The sequence below is a fragment of the Hyalella azteca genome, unplaced genomic scaffold, assembly GCF_000764305.2.
Source record: "Hyalella azteca isolate HAZT.00-mixed unplaced genomic scaffold, Hazt_2.0.2 contig10843, whole genome shotgun sequence".
In the NCBI taxonomy this organism is placed as follows: domain Eukaryota; kingdom Metazoa; phylum Arthropoda; class Malacostraca; order Amphipoda; family Hyalellidae; genus Hyalella; species Hyalella azteca.
Genome location: NW_025940862.1, coordinates 38,541 through 53,910, shown reverse-complemented (window position 1 = coordinate 53,910; position 15,370 = coordinate 38,541). Strand labels below are relative to the sequence as shown.

The 15,370-nt window shown below is 40.8% G+C and overlaps 1 protein-coding gene across 1 annotated transcript; it reads right to left on the bottom strand.

The window, feature by feature from the left end:
• Positions 1-11,177: 11,177 nt before the first annotated feature.
• Positions 11,178-14,633, bottom strand: LOC125178558. Its single transcript, XM_047882605.1, has 5 exons — positions 14,600-14,633; positions 13,376-13,505; positions 12,231-12,992; positions 11,619-11,812; positions 11,178-11,391 (listed from the first exon to the last, which is right to left on the bottom strand). Exons 2-5 carry the CDS (start codon positions 13,487-13,489, stop codon positions 11,178-11,180), a joined length of 1,284 nt encoding a protein of 427 aa, XP_047738561.1. The 5' UTR covers positions 13,490-13,505; positions 14,600-14,633.
• Positions 14,634-15,370: the final 737 nt, after the last annotated feature.

Sequence of the window (15,370 nt, the reverse complement as noted above, 5' to 3'; positions counted from 1 at the left end):
ATCCAATTTGGTCACACCTCTCTCTCCTCCCAGCGCAAGATATCCACCGCCTTTTGAAAACTCTTCACTTCCATCGTTTCCTCACACTCAAAGCCCCTCCACCCGCCGCCTAATGCCTCGGATCTGGGCAGAACATCCCCTCGACAGGGACTTCTCCCCCTTCACCACTAACATGGTGAAACGCGCCATCGGAGCTGCCAGTAACTCATCCGCCGGGGCCCAGAGGGCCTCACGGTCCTCCACCTCAAGGACCTTGGCCCCTGTGGCCTCCAAATCCTTACTCGCCTCTTTAACATCTGTTTCCACGGCTTCTATTCCAGCTTTCTGGAAAAATTCAATTATCCCTACCAAGGTTCGTCCTACCGCCCAATCTACGTCCTCTGCCCAGCAGTCAAGATTCTGGAACGACTCCTACTTCCGCACATCTCGGCTTCCCTTACCACCGTCTCCTCGCCACACGGCTTCAAACCAGGGACATTCTACTGTCACCGCCCTCCTCCCGCTCGCGCACCAGATTGCGACGGGCTTTAACTCACGGTGGCCCCCAGCCCGCACAGTGGCAGCATCGGTCAACCTATCGAAGGTTTTCAATAGTGCCGACCACCCTCTCCTTCTTCGTATGATCGTGGCCTCGGATCTACACCACAACCTGCTCCGCTATCTGTACTGCTACCTCTCAGAACGCAATCTCCCATAAGAACAATTCACTCAGGAGTTCTCCCCCCGCGGCCCGCCCTATTCAACCACTTCATCTCTGACATCCCAGTACCTATCTCCAACATTGCCTCATGCTCGGATGACCTCACACGATCTTCGTGTCTTACCGAGGCTCGATGCTGCAGTGGCCGACCTAGCTAGGCTTCTGCGGGGCCTCTCCGACTGGTCTGCTTCCAAGAAACTGACCGTGACACAGAGCAAATCATCTGTCACATTCTTCTCCCCGGACACCTGGCTTGCGCATAATTCCTCGCCAGTGCCCTCCAGCAAACCCACACTTCATTGCACTCTGTATCTGCTTCCCTCGGGGTTCGTCCCATGTAAGCCTCCCTTACGTCGAAGTTCGGCCACCTTGTTGAGCCCTTCCTGACGAACGGAATTTTACCTGCCGGCGCCTGTGAAAAGGCTAAGCGCTCCCTGCACAGGAAGATCCCCTCATGCATCGCGGCACTAACCGAGAACAACACCGTTCTCGTGATCCCACCCACACCGATCGCGCCGGAAGAAGCCTAGCTCCCTCGCCCCTATCGATCAGCGCTATCCCAGCTCCGTTCGGGCTACTGCAGCTCCCTGGCGCCCTACACCTGCAGGGTCCCCTCAGTGCCTCCTGCCCCTTGAGCGGGGTCCCCTCCTGTCCGTCCAGTATTCTGTTCAGCTGCCCCTCCTTCCCCACGACCTTCAGTGTCTCTCCCTCACTGTATGACAGTCCCGTGGAAACGGCAGCGTTCCTGGCTACCCTCCCTGCCTTTGCCCATCTCCCTCCACTTTCGGTGTCCTGCCCCGGCCACCACTCGTGCGAGCGTGACGTTGGCGCCAACAACATAGCAGGCACGCGCTCCGTGACATGATTTGAAGGTAGACTCTATTGAGATTACATTGCGTCAGAAAAAATATCATAACTTTATTTGAACGTCAAAAAACAGATACGGTCGTGGGAACTTTGCACTCCTAGTTAGAGCCACTTGATGTAGAGTGTATAGCTGACATCTAAATTTATTTACACACCATTTGCAAGATTTTATGATAATCTTTAGGTTAAATTGAAAAGTGTGTATCTCACAACTTGAAATAATCGGACAAAAAATTTGATCCTCCACTTGAAACGGACCTTCTGTTCGTCTTGTAATAATCATCATGGCAAATTCAGCGCTAATCAGCAATGAAATCTTAATCAATGATACAACAATGGTTGAAACTATATGCTGTATTATGATATCAAAGACACATGTGATTAATGCTGAAGTCTTATCACTATGCGAATCCCGGACTTGAACGATTTTCCGAAGTACCGACTACCGAGCCGATCTTTTATTGACGCTTTGATCGGTTTGATGTGCGTCGCTTCGGCTAAGCGGCTTCATATTCGTCAGTGACTGTGACGCGACTGGTACCTGTGTCTTGTGACGTGTGTCGTGTGCTACTTGTAGTTGTATAGTCTGCACTCTATAGTAAGTCTACACTAACTTCTAAGCTAAGGTCTGTCACCGTCTGAGACTGAGTGTTGTTACTTGTTACACTTCCAAGTTCTACCGTCCTACAAGTCTACAACGAGCTTATGATGACTGATGAGGAAGTGCAGACTACACTCAGTACACTGTATGTTAATGTAACTGTACACAAGCACAGCAAAGAAGAAATGTACCTACATGTCTTCTTGGAAGTTTGATCTATGATTGACAAAAATGTTGGTTTCAATTCAAGTTCTTGAGAATCCTGACCTGTTGCTGACCTCGTGTGACCTGGAATCCTGGATCTTAACTGGATAACTGCAACTGCCAAATTCAAACAGGTTGTGAGCTTTCTGGCTTCTGCTTCTCAGCTCACTTTGTTTTGAGCTAATAGATAAACCTAACATGAAAGTCCGAGGCTGAAACTTGCCTACAATTTTTTTTGTGCATAAAATTATGATCATGGGATTTCATGTTAGGGACATTTTTTATTATAAAAAATGTCCCTAATTTTTTTTTATTATAAAAAATGTCCCTAACATGAAATCCCATGATCATAATTTAAGTGTGGAATCATAGTGGCAAACCAGAGCTTTTTTAGAATCAGTTCATTTTTAATTTCCTCATTTACACAAGATTTGAACCAATTTCTTAAGTATGATAATGCTGGTATCCCACTATGCAGAGGGTAGATGCACTCCGATGCAGCGTTGCCAATATATGGATTTTTAAGCCCAAAGCGTCGCCGGCCATTTTAAAGATGCGTTGCCAGGTAATTTTTAATGAAAAGTCATTTACGCTGAGTAATGACAAACTATTTACAAGCCACAAACTTATTACAAGGTTGCATGCACGTGTTACCCCAAATAACTAATTTTACCCTAAAAACAGTCCGATTGTACAGCAAGTGTCAACTGAACATGGAATAAAGCAGTCTGACCGCTCTAATGTGACCGAAACTACGCAATCAAAAAAACGTTGTTTACATTTTTTGTGGGAACTCATCGCAACTGATTTCCGGACAAGCTTTGCTGCATCGTAATCCATCCAACGTACCAGAAACCTTACTTTTTTTCTAAATAGTTGGCTGAAGACTGAGAAATATATTAAATGCAAGAATTTCAATCTAAATGTGTCGGCAAGATCTTCTGAAGGCGAAAATTTTGCCGATAATGCGTCGCCGTAGGTCTTTAGATCTTTGTTCACTCTCTGCACAGTGGTGCAGAGCCACTATGCAGAGAGTGATAAAGATTTGAAAGATATTCGGAGACGAATTAGCAGACAAATTTACTTCTTTGAAGATCTTGCCGACGCCATTTACTAATCTTCCCGAAGCTTCGGCGATGCAGTCAACCTTCCAGAAGCTTCGGCTATGCTGCCAACGATGCTTTCTGTGAGGCGACGTTTTCCGCAAAAGCAGAATGGAAGAAAAACGAAAGATACATTGACTGCTGTAGTTCCTGGGGAGTGGGGGATATACTCTTTGAACTTTTAGCAGCTTCATTGTTGAAAAATTACTCGGCGACGCATCGTGAAGGCTTCTGGCGGCGATGGCGAGAACTATCGAGTAATGCCGGCAACGTTGTTGGCTGGAAACTCGTATCTTGGCGACGTTGCTTGCACACTCTGCATAGTGGGTGCAGAGCATAGTGACAAAACAGAGAGTTTTTTAGACTCTCCTTCAAGTGCATTTTTGAGTCCTATAAGTAGACCAATAAAGTATCATGGATACCAGCATTATTATACGGTACTTAAGAAATTGGTTTAAATCTTGAGTTAAGGAGGAAATTAAAAATGAACTGATTCCAAAAAAACTCTGGTTTGCCACTATGATGCAGAGGGTGGATGCAGCGTCGCCAATATATGGATTTTTAAGCCCAAAGCGTCGCCGGCCATTTTAAAGATGCGTCGCCGGGTAATTTTTAATGANTAACAAATTTTCTGAAACTGTGACTGAATGCGATAGTAAGAAAATTATTTATTGCACATTGCCCTATTTTGGTAGTGCATCTGAAACTATGTCCAAAGAATTAAAAATGCTGTGTTTGAAATATTAATAAAGAAAATACCCCAAACAACTAATTTTACTCTAAAAACAGTCCGATTGTACAGCAAGTGTCAACTGAACATGTAATAAAGCAGTCTGACTGCTCTAATGTGACCGAAACTACGCAATCAAAAAAACATTGTTAACATTTTTTGCGGGAACTCATCGCAACTGATTTCCGGACAAGCTTCGCTGCATCGTAATCCATCCAACGTACCGGAAACCTTACTTTTTTTCTAAATAGTTGGCCGAAGACTGAGAAATATATTAAATGCAAGAATTTCAATCTAAATGTATTGGCAAGATCTTCTGAAGGCAAAAATTTGGCTACTGAAGCGTCGCCAAAGATCTTGCAATATTCATCCACTCTCTGCACAGTGGCTGGTATCCAGGATACTTTACTGGTCTACCTATAGGACTCAAAAATGAACTTGAGGGAGAGTCTAAAAAACTCTCTGCTTTGCCACTATGTGTGGAATTCCAGAGGGGTAATATATTAACTGGTAAACATAGCAAATCGGAAAGCAGGACCCAAAAATCTGGAACGTCCAGCACACTTCCACTTTCAGTCCATCATCATCACTGATGAGTCTCTGCAAGATGCCACAGCTGTTTGACTGTTTCATTGAAAAAAACAGCACTTGCATCATTACAGCAGGCATGGAATATATCTACTTGGTGAGCCGCGACTGGATTTTCGGAGCCGTGAGTTAGCCCATTTGCGAACCATGAAAACATACTTCTCGCATGTGAGTCCCTAATTGCAGCCGTTGAATTATGTTTGCCAAAAATGTCAAATTTTTCAATAATCTAAATTAACAGGAACGCGATATTGTTCATGTTGCTCTGCGTTACCTGTAGGCTGCAGCGTACTAAGAATACCATGTCTTTGGAAAAGTCATTTGCCTATATGACATAATTAACAAAATTAATGCAACGAAAGTTACAAACATTGAGATTTAAGTCAAGTTAAGGCCAGCAAAGCACCATATTTAGGCATATAAGCTTAAAAATATTAGTAACAATAGCGAGAAAACCCAGGGAGTGCATATAATCCCTTAGATGCTGTGAAAGAAAACTGCACCTTCTTGGGGTCAAACAGCAGAACTGGGATTATATGGGATAACACTTGCAACATGCAACTATTATGTCGGGACTAAACTGTCAAAATGAGAAAACATCGTAGAACAGTCGTACGCCGGCAAAGGATTAAAACTTAATAGCTTCAACAAAATGACCTCAAATGATTTATTTGCGGATAAATTTTTTCATTAATTCTAGCTCCGAGAAATCTGTAACATATAACGCCATTGGAGAATCATTGTCATCCTCGTTCATGGATTAAAAATTCTTACATGGAAAAGAAAATTAAGTATGCCACGAACTTTACTTGAAATCAAGCTGTACTTGAACGCTTTACTTGAAATCATCAGCACTCGACAGAAATTCGTACTTGACTGGCTCGTTTTTGAGCCGGCGTAAAACCTTGCTCACTTCTGAGAACTGAGATTTGTTTTTGGTGTCCGTATGAATTGAGCGGGGGCTTGGAGGAATTCCAAGAAGATAATTTCCTTCCAGTAGTAAAGTGGCGACCGTCTCCATGGTTGCAGGACACCTATATGGCGCAGGATAGCACCAATCAATTATACTTCTTGCCTCCAACGTCTCATTTGACATGTTACCTCCCTTCTGCTGGGTGTCCACAACAGAGTAGAACGATTCAACCACGGCTTCACACCCACCCATGGACACAGCCACATCCAGAGCAGTACAGAGTTCCTGCCCAACCTTCTCAAACACTTGCAAAACACTTTTAGTTAGTTTCAGTGCAAATGATTTATAGAGCATTTATTTACTTAGTAAACGTAAATCCTCAGCATGTAAAACGGCTGAGGAGTTACGTGTTACGGAGGAGGAGTTACGTGTAAATTAAACAGTGTTGCGCATTTCTATACTGTGCAAATAACATTCTACACGAACATATATTGTTGATGTATTGGATTTGGCAGAAGTTAGCAACAATGATTTCCCACATTTGATACATGCTTTGCGCATCAATCATCCCCAGCGACTGAGTGTGCACTACGTACTGAAATAAATTATGCAGCAAATCTTAAAGTTGTACTGTTGTCGAGTACCATTGTAAATCAGTGTTTGAGTAGGGCGTATATTCAATGTAAGATGTAATAAAGCGGCCAGCTTTGAATTTTACTTCAAGCCAACTTGTGGCCAGAACAGAACTCGCTATCACTAGCATTAGAAAAATGTTTTATGAAACTATTTGCTTTTAGAGCATATGTTTTTTGAATTAGCCTGCGCTGATGGTTACAGTTCAGAGTAGTACCATGATTGGCGCAGAGAGGTGCTGGTTCGCAGCTCTGTGCACCAGTTTCTGGTCAGAATCGGCAAGGAGGCCGGGCGCACAGCAGAATTGTAGCAGTGAGTTGCGAGTTCGAGACCGCAAAATACTGTGAATGTTCTGCGATGTTAAGAATTGGTGACAGGCCTACGGCCTTCTAAACGCTGAAACTGCTATTATTATTATTTAAAAAACAAGATTCCAAGATCATAAGACGCAAATTCAGGTCATTCCTTTAAGTCACCGAGGCTTGTTTAATCTAAAGCTTCAAATTCAGAGAAAATATGTGACCATAAACAGAACGCAGCATCAATTGTTCGCCTTTTCACATTGATAGTATCTTCTTCACTTTAATCAAATCAAATCTGAGGCTGATTGAATAAAAACAAATTAAAACTGAAATACTAATATTACAGGAGGAGTCATTTTAGATGCAAATAGAAATGAGCATGACAAATGAAAATTTGCCTATTTGTCACACTTGAACAAATAAGTAAGCAATGAAAGTCACCTAGAACCTTAAAATTTGGTAACTGAATACAATTTTTTCTCTCAGCCTGGAACGATACCTTTTTATCCACGTAGAAAGATTTTAAAAATGCGGCTTCATCGAAGGAGCTTGAAAATGAATTGCCGTTTGAAAAAGAGAACTCGTACTTCTCCTCTTCGGCCACCCAACGCGACATCTTCACCAGCTGTGAGGAGACTTCTGGGAGCTCCGGAAACCAGGTCTTGAGGGAGAACCCCGACTTACCCCATACACAATCGTGTATGAAAGTACAAAACTTGAAGTACGTTTCATTCGAAAATTGAGGATCGAAGTCGAGATCTTCTTCAGACTGCCTTTTCTTCACCTGAAATTACGTAATTATTGGTAGCTCAGAACAATTTACATATTCAGTCCTAATCAAAATGCTGTATACAAGAGCATGAAGATAAAACTGCAAAAAAAAATTAGACGAAAGAGGCTCATAGCCCTTTGAGCTATTTTGTTGGTTTATTACAGTATAATGGGATTTTTTGTAAGAGGTTGAGCTGCATCCAAGCATTAAAACATAAATTGTAGGCCTATAATGTCGCTGAAATCGGTATGTATACAAGATTATTGTATCACCAAATCAGTTTACAATTACATTTTTGCAAACAAAAGAATTTTTGTCGAGTAATCTGATTAAAAAATAGTAAAAATATTCTTGTTTTTAACAATTTAAACTTATTTCAATGAAATGTGACACAAAAAGTCAAGACTCAAGCATTACGTACGTGGGGGAGTGAACATACGAAGTTGAAAAAAGTATGAAAAGCTGTCACGCCTCCAAGCTTGAAATTATTGCCTTGGTCAAGCTTTTGCCGCCCATCAGGCACAGATCGACTACCCGTCAAACACTGCAACACTCGCCGCGGATTGAGGCATTCATCTAGAAAGTGAGCTAAAGGGCTTGAGCAATCCTGATACCTGGATAAAAATTTGAAAAAAAGAATAATCTTCTAAAAAAACCTACTTGCACCAATCCATATACTTAGGTATTAAAAGATTGCATCTTATGTAAATACAGAGAAAAGGGCCACTAATATTTGTAAAATATTATTGAGCTCCTCTAATGTATTAAATAATGTCAATTGTATATTTGTGTCAAAATGTCACCGAGGTACATTATTCTTCAAGTAAATTGCAACACAATCGATTGATGAAGACAATTCAAGCTACGTTGATGAGATAACCTTGTTATGTAAAGGATTAAGGGAGCCTCAATGATGGTAGAAATAGAACTCACCGTTTTTGTAGAGCTGATTTTAAATTTTTACCAAGGTCTGCCATGTCACGAAGGTACTCTTCAGGCTCATAAAGCACCCACTCAACGCCATCCGACTTGCCGCGGCCGGGACTAGGCCGTGTGAGCCAGCTGTCCAGAAGCTCAAGATCAAAAAACTTTCGTTTGCCAAGTTCTTCTGCATGCTTTCGGGTGTGCGGAAACAAGTGACTGGGAAGGCGGGAGAGATCATCTAACTTGTGTAGCTGTTTGAGTTCGGCACTAATTCGGTCCAACCGTTCCAAGGTGTCTCGAATCCATGAAATAGAATTCTAGATGTACTGTTTGACGTGTTGGCAACGTTCCAATAGGTCTTTAATGGGCGTGAATATGTCCAACATCAGGACTAGTTCCACTGCAAAATCTTGACCACGAACTTTGAATTTGACAGCGTCTACAGGGCTTGCTGTCTCGCGGTTCTGGATGAATGCTCGAACAAGAGACTTGTAGCTCTTGTAGAGCAAATCAAGTACCGCGATTGAAGAGCTGAAAAACCTAAAATGGCCAGGAGTCAGTAAAGACCAATATTTAGTTCTGTATACTAAGATATTAAAAACATTATTTGTAGATATTGTGAGTTTTTCCTTACAAAATCTTTACCTATTGAATAAATTAAACTTTATCAACAATTTATTATTACGTATGGTCAGTTAATGTATCGAAATTTATCAAAGTAATTTGTAATTGATGTACCTGACTTTACTGGTGGCAGTTCCAAAGTAATATCCCTGACAATTCCATAGTAATATCCTTAACGAGACAACAATTATACAGTAATTTCTTACCTTGTGGTTATTAGGCGAGTAGCCAAAGTGGCCTTCGAGTCCCCACTTATCGTACTTGCTTTGTATTTGGAGTAGCCACGTCCTGCAGCAAACATATCGGCAAACGAATTAGCACGATCCAAGAAACATTTAAAGAACTGTGAAGAGGAGGACTTGTCTCTGACTTCCTTGGCTGCAAGGTCTACAAAATGGGCCGAGTCCCAGAACACAGGCACTGCTAGATCGACGTCGCTTTTTTCAAATCCGCATCGCTGCTGCAGTGTTGCTCTGAATCCACGGGCTTGATATTGGCCGTCGGAGTGGTTTGCTGGTAAAAAATTCATCAGGAAAGAAGTAGAGCATAAAAAAATTAGCATGTCAACAACACCTTTAGATATTTCAACCTAAAAAACTTATGCAATTTGAGAAGACTATTTTCTAAATGGAGAATATTTTCAGTGTGGAAGGACAAGCATCTTGGATTTCATGATTTCATAATAATAAAAATAATTTATTTGAGAATAAATTTAGATTCAGTATGCAAAAAAGCTATTGCGGTATTATGCAAAAAAGGCTGAAAGGAGGGAACACAAAATTATAAAAAGCTTGAAATCTATGCAATTCGGTAACCATTATTTAAACTTACTAAGCTACACTATATAAATACCAAAATAAGATAACAATACAAGAAAGTAAATGCATGCAAAGCATTGCTATATATGGGCTACTTGAGGCAAATTCAATGAGTAACAGTAGAGTTGACACTACACTTACTAGAGCAGACCATTAATCAACCTTCGCGTTCTATAAGTTTTGTTACTAAATAACAAATGAAGAAACTTTGAGTCGTCGGCGCTTACTGACTTGAATGGAACTTCTAACTTGAACATGACAGCAACTTTATCTCAGTGTGAATAATTAGAAAAAGTATTCGTACAATGGTAACAATATTTTTTCTCATGCACGACTTATACTGGTAAAGCAAAGCACTAATGGTTAAGGAGAAGAGAGGAAGTCACCGGAAAACAGGTACTAGTAACGTTCATTGTATCGCTTACTTTGGTAGGTATTGAGATGTGGGCATTAATTTTTGTCAAAGTTTGGAAATCTTGACCAAAAAATGGCAAAACATGAAGAAATTAAATTCATAACTAAGTTAAGTTAACAATACTAATATATGAGCTTTAGAGATTAATAAAAATTATTATCTAGAACCCTGAAACTAAGAAAAATCTTAGAGGCAACATTGGTTTCCAATTACAAGCAAAAGTGTTTCCAATAGCGTACAAAATTGAACGGTATTACCAGTATGAGATGAGAGGGATTCTTCTGATACAAGACAAAACTCTTTTATTGTGTTAATGACTTGGTTTGCGAGTTCCTGAGCAGTTCCTCCCGCAACTTCATCAGCAATTGACTGATCCTCAGTATGACAAGAGTAAACCTTAGGAGCCCCAATGGGCACAGCCTTCTTCACGCCATTGAGGTTTATGATCAACATAATGGCATGATTAGTTTCTCTCATGGGCGTACTCTTGTCGCACGCACTAGCAAAATGGGGGGGGGGAATCCAGTACTCGCTAGAGGAGTTATCAGGTATGCATGCATGCCAAGTCGACATTGGCCAAGTAAAGCTTCACAAAGAGGCTTCGATTGTTTGCTGCAAATGTTGAGATTTTTTCAAAAATCAATATATTTCACTACACCAAACTATTTTACACCATTCTTTATTGAATAAAATACATTTCTTCGATAAAAGTTTTCAAGATTGAAATTGTTTACTATACGTAGTGTTTAAAATATCATTTTAAAAATCGCTACTTCGCTATTATTAGAGTTGACAGCGAAAGACCGCATTGTAAATGCTACATGACATCCAAAGCAGAAAAAATATAGCTTACCGTGAATGCTGCAGAGTGCCCACATCTACACCAAGACCTGCTAAGAGTGCTATGATATTTTTGTAGTTTACTCCTGCGGACTTCATCTTTATGCAGGCCAAAGCAGCAGACACATGAGAGACAGCCACTTTTAGTACGGTACCGGTACTCTGCTTTGCTCCTCCATTTTTTCTTTGAAATCAAGGACAGCTTGGACGTGGGCATCGCCACTGGATGAAGCACCAAGAAGATGGTCGACAAATTTACGACGGATGCTGTAAAATTTTCTGCGGTGCGTCTCTGAGGAACCAAGTTCAGTCACCTCAACACGGAAACCACGACAAAATTCCTTCAAAGATTCCACTCTGCAAAGAATAGAACGGTACATCAGCTGAAGTAGGGACAGTGCGTTTGCAAATACGGGAGCAAAATATGTAGCAGAGGCATTTCAAGGTAAATTGGAAGTATTTCAATGGATTGAATGTTGTTATTGTAAGTGCAGCAGTCTGTACAAAACTGAAGATTTAATTCTATAAGCGCAAAAAAAAAGAGATAAATGATACGAATATCTCGCACAATAGTTCAAACTCACGCTCTGCCACGGTTAAGTTTTCCTTGCAGTCCAAATGCAGCTCTGCATACACTGCAGTACACTTTGCAGCTTGCTCCCTCTCCTTCTTCAATTTTGATGCACGAATTCTGGCTAATAGCGATCAAAGATGTTGATGACTTGAGAATGGCCACGTTTTTGGCTGTCAAGTAAGACTCTGTGTTTAAACTCTGGCTCTGTGAAATGTGAGAAACAGGAATGATGAGTTACTGCGCGACACTTTTACAGCTGCTATAAATCATCCGCAAATTAACAGCAACATATTTCGTCTCAATTTTGTCATGATTCATGCTCTCTCTCGGGTGTGCTTCATAAATAACTGCCCATACTTTTCAGTCCATTAAATCATGGGTATGACTATTTAAAAATTTAACGGATTGTATTATAAAATCTTTTATTTATATATAACCAAACCAAATTATCCTTATAAATATGATCTTAATGTAACATCATTACATCGTTATCAGCTACTTGGAATCAAGGTCCTTTTTCAAGAAAATGAAAGCTCTGTGATCCCAAAATACAACGAAACGAGTATCGCGTTACTAACAAGCTAAAGAAAGGAAGAGGAATATTTATAATACTAGAGCTGACCTTTTCCTTGGAAGAGACACAACAGCAAACACTTTGCGATGGTTTTGCAGTTAATTTATCAACCAGCCAGTCTAGGCGCTGAAAGATAGCCTCATAACTTGAATCTGGCTGTGATAAATTATCTCCAACATTCTCGGAATTAGTCTTGGCTGGCAATAGAACGAATGATTCTAGGGAGTTTTGTTTTCGTGGAACTGAGGCAATGGACCCAGTTATTGAACAAAACTGTGGAGATCTTGATAGAACGTGAGAAGGCCTAGGTGAACGGTTGCCCAAAGACCAAGACGAACGGGTGCGAGGAGAGTGAGGCGAACGGACACGAGGAGACCGAGGCAAACGGGCGCGAGGAGAACGAGGCGAACTGGCGTGAAGAGACAGAGGAGAACGGTTGCGAGGAGACCGTGGCGGACGGGTACGAGACCGAGGAGAGGTAGCGCCATGAGACTCAAGCAAAAGATCGCTTGGCAAGTGAGGAAGAGGAATATTATCAATTTTACTTCCTTTAGTGTTAAGAGGCGAATCACGAAATACAATCGATTTGGTCCACTGATAGTCATATTCCCCTTTGTGTTGCTCTCTTGAATGCCGTTCGCCATAGCTTCGTGTCTTCCGCGCGAGTAAGTGACCGCACTCAAGACATATATATTCTTTCATTTTTAGCTTCCTTTCCTTATCACCGGCCTTCTTGCTTGATTTCTTCGTTGCCGGCTCTCCTCCGCCTCCTAGAATCTTCATCCAAGCACGCTTTTGTTCTTCATGCGTCTGGAAAATCATGAGAAACATGAGTGATGAATTACTTGTATTACTCAATTGTCTGTAATTTCTTGATTATGAAAATACATCAACGCTGGAACGTACCGTCTCTTATGTTTTTTACTTTTATTCAGTTCACTGAATATACCACACATATTTTTGATATCTTTTACAGATGAACAAATTTGTTTGAGGTTAAATCAACCTATAATTTTGTCAAAATTTCATAGATTTAATTTGTTTTAAAAAGGTTCAATGACATTTGCTATGGAAACTCCTCACGACATACTACATGGACCGACATAAAATAAGGAACATCCTTGAAAGAAAAGTCAGGAAATTAATAAAATTAGTTCAAGTTCAAAATGGAATATATTCAAGGCTTCAAGCACCTGCATATGAGAAGAGTGTGGACTTGTCGTAGCCGTTGAGGCGCACGCCTCAGTGGCATCAGCCAAGACTGAGCCGCTCGGTCCAACCATAGAGCCGCTTGTCTCCTCCATCATTCTCACGCTTGAAGATCTGAAATATAATACTGCAATCAGAATCAGGTAATGCTGTTTCGTAACAGACTAGCTCACTAGCAGACAGACCGAGGTTTATCCGGGAAAACAAATTTTAGGCATTGCAAAATCCCATTTACACGAAGTCCGTTATCCCAATTCCAGGGTATAATTTTTTATTTAAAGTACGTTAATTATACCAGGTGCTGACCACTGAGGTCTCGTTCTGTCCCATGCTTGGTATGAAGCATTTGTCTTAACAACGAAATTGAAATTAGGACAAAATTGATACTTTTTAATCGTTAATAATATGTAAACATAATAAATTAGAGAAATTGTATACATTTATACATTTATTTATATTCCTTCTCTCCTAACTGCCGCATGACTAGAACAATAAAAATAAAATTTGAAATGCCAAAAATATAAAACCCGATCCAACAAATGTTTCTGAAACGCGCACGTTTCAGGAATTTCCAATGTACTCCTATTTACTTACGGTGTCAAGTGCTTTCAACTTTTCAAGTAAGTAAATACAAAATCAAATAAACTTAAGCAAATGTATCGTAGGTAGCTAGTTTTTCTTTGTATCGATGGGCGGTGGCATCTGGTAGTCTGCTAACTGTGGTTAGAATCTTAGTTTAAAGAGTGCGAGTAGCAGATGCCGGAGCAAACTTCCTTCACTTCAGTCACAAAATCGGCTGGGCATGAAACTTCGTAGTTTCCCTGGTGCAACTCAATTAGTCACTCCGCGCTGCTTAGTTGGCGCTTCATCAAAGTTGCAGGAAACAATTATCACGATGGCAAACATTTTGATATTCTGAAAATCTGACTAAAAATTCCCTACAAATATTTTAGAACTAAAATGGTTTAAAATTCGAACGATACAACGTAAGGACTAACAAGCAGAATTAAGTAGTGTTGTTGCTTTCGATTCCAGATTACGGCTAGACGTCTTAGCCTCTTAGGTGTAAACGCGTAATCATTCACGGCAGAGCGTAGTCTTGCATTGAATCTTTTTATAAAACATTCTCAATATAATTCTGTCAAATATTTATGTTCTGTATTAGAATGAGATAAGAAGCTATGACATGGTATTATGGGAATACTCACATTTTTTATAACTGCCAAGTCTTATTTACTTCCAGCTGTCGTACAAAGTACAAACGAAAGTGCGAGTCTAGAGTCGTCACTGCACAACCACATGCTGTAACCCAATGAACGCAACTGAAAGCATGATGCATCATGCATGCATAGCCACTAGATCCAGATCGGCCGGCTCTTGATGCTTTAACGTTAGTTCGTATCTGACAGCTGCCTCCTTGCTCTCCCTTCCTGCGTGGTTTCCCTACAGATACACATTACCCCAATTCCCAAAAAAACCCTATCGAGTGTCGAAGGTGCAGCGTGCAGTGATTCTTCACAAAATCTGTGAATGTGATAAAGTGAGTGTTACGTTAGCTCAACATACGCCACCTCAACTCTTTACAGAAACGTAAATTTGCATAATTTAAGTAAATTTGCAAAATTTAAGTAAATTTGCAAAATTTAAGTACCAATGTGTTGTAGGGAGTAGGGGCACCGCCGGCACAGCATTTTAGCGAGCCGTGGACGAGCCGCGAGATTTCCAAATCACTCAAATTACGGGGGCTTGCGAGCCGCGAGATTTCATAGTCACAAAAAATTGTGGTTTTTGAGCCACGAAATTTCACAAAAAAGTAGGAGATTTCCTTTCCTGGGTTTTAGTCACCAGGTCCGGGGCTCCCCGGACCTGAAGTGAAATTTTTCTGAATGAATTTTTGAAAATTCGATACCAACTTTTTATGTTTTCTGGACGTTTCAGAAGATTCTCTATCGATTAGTTTGATCGAGAAATGAACTTTT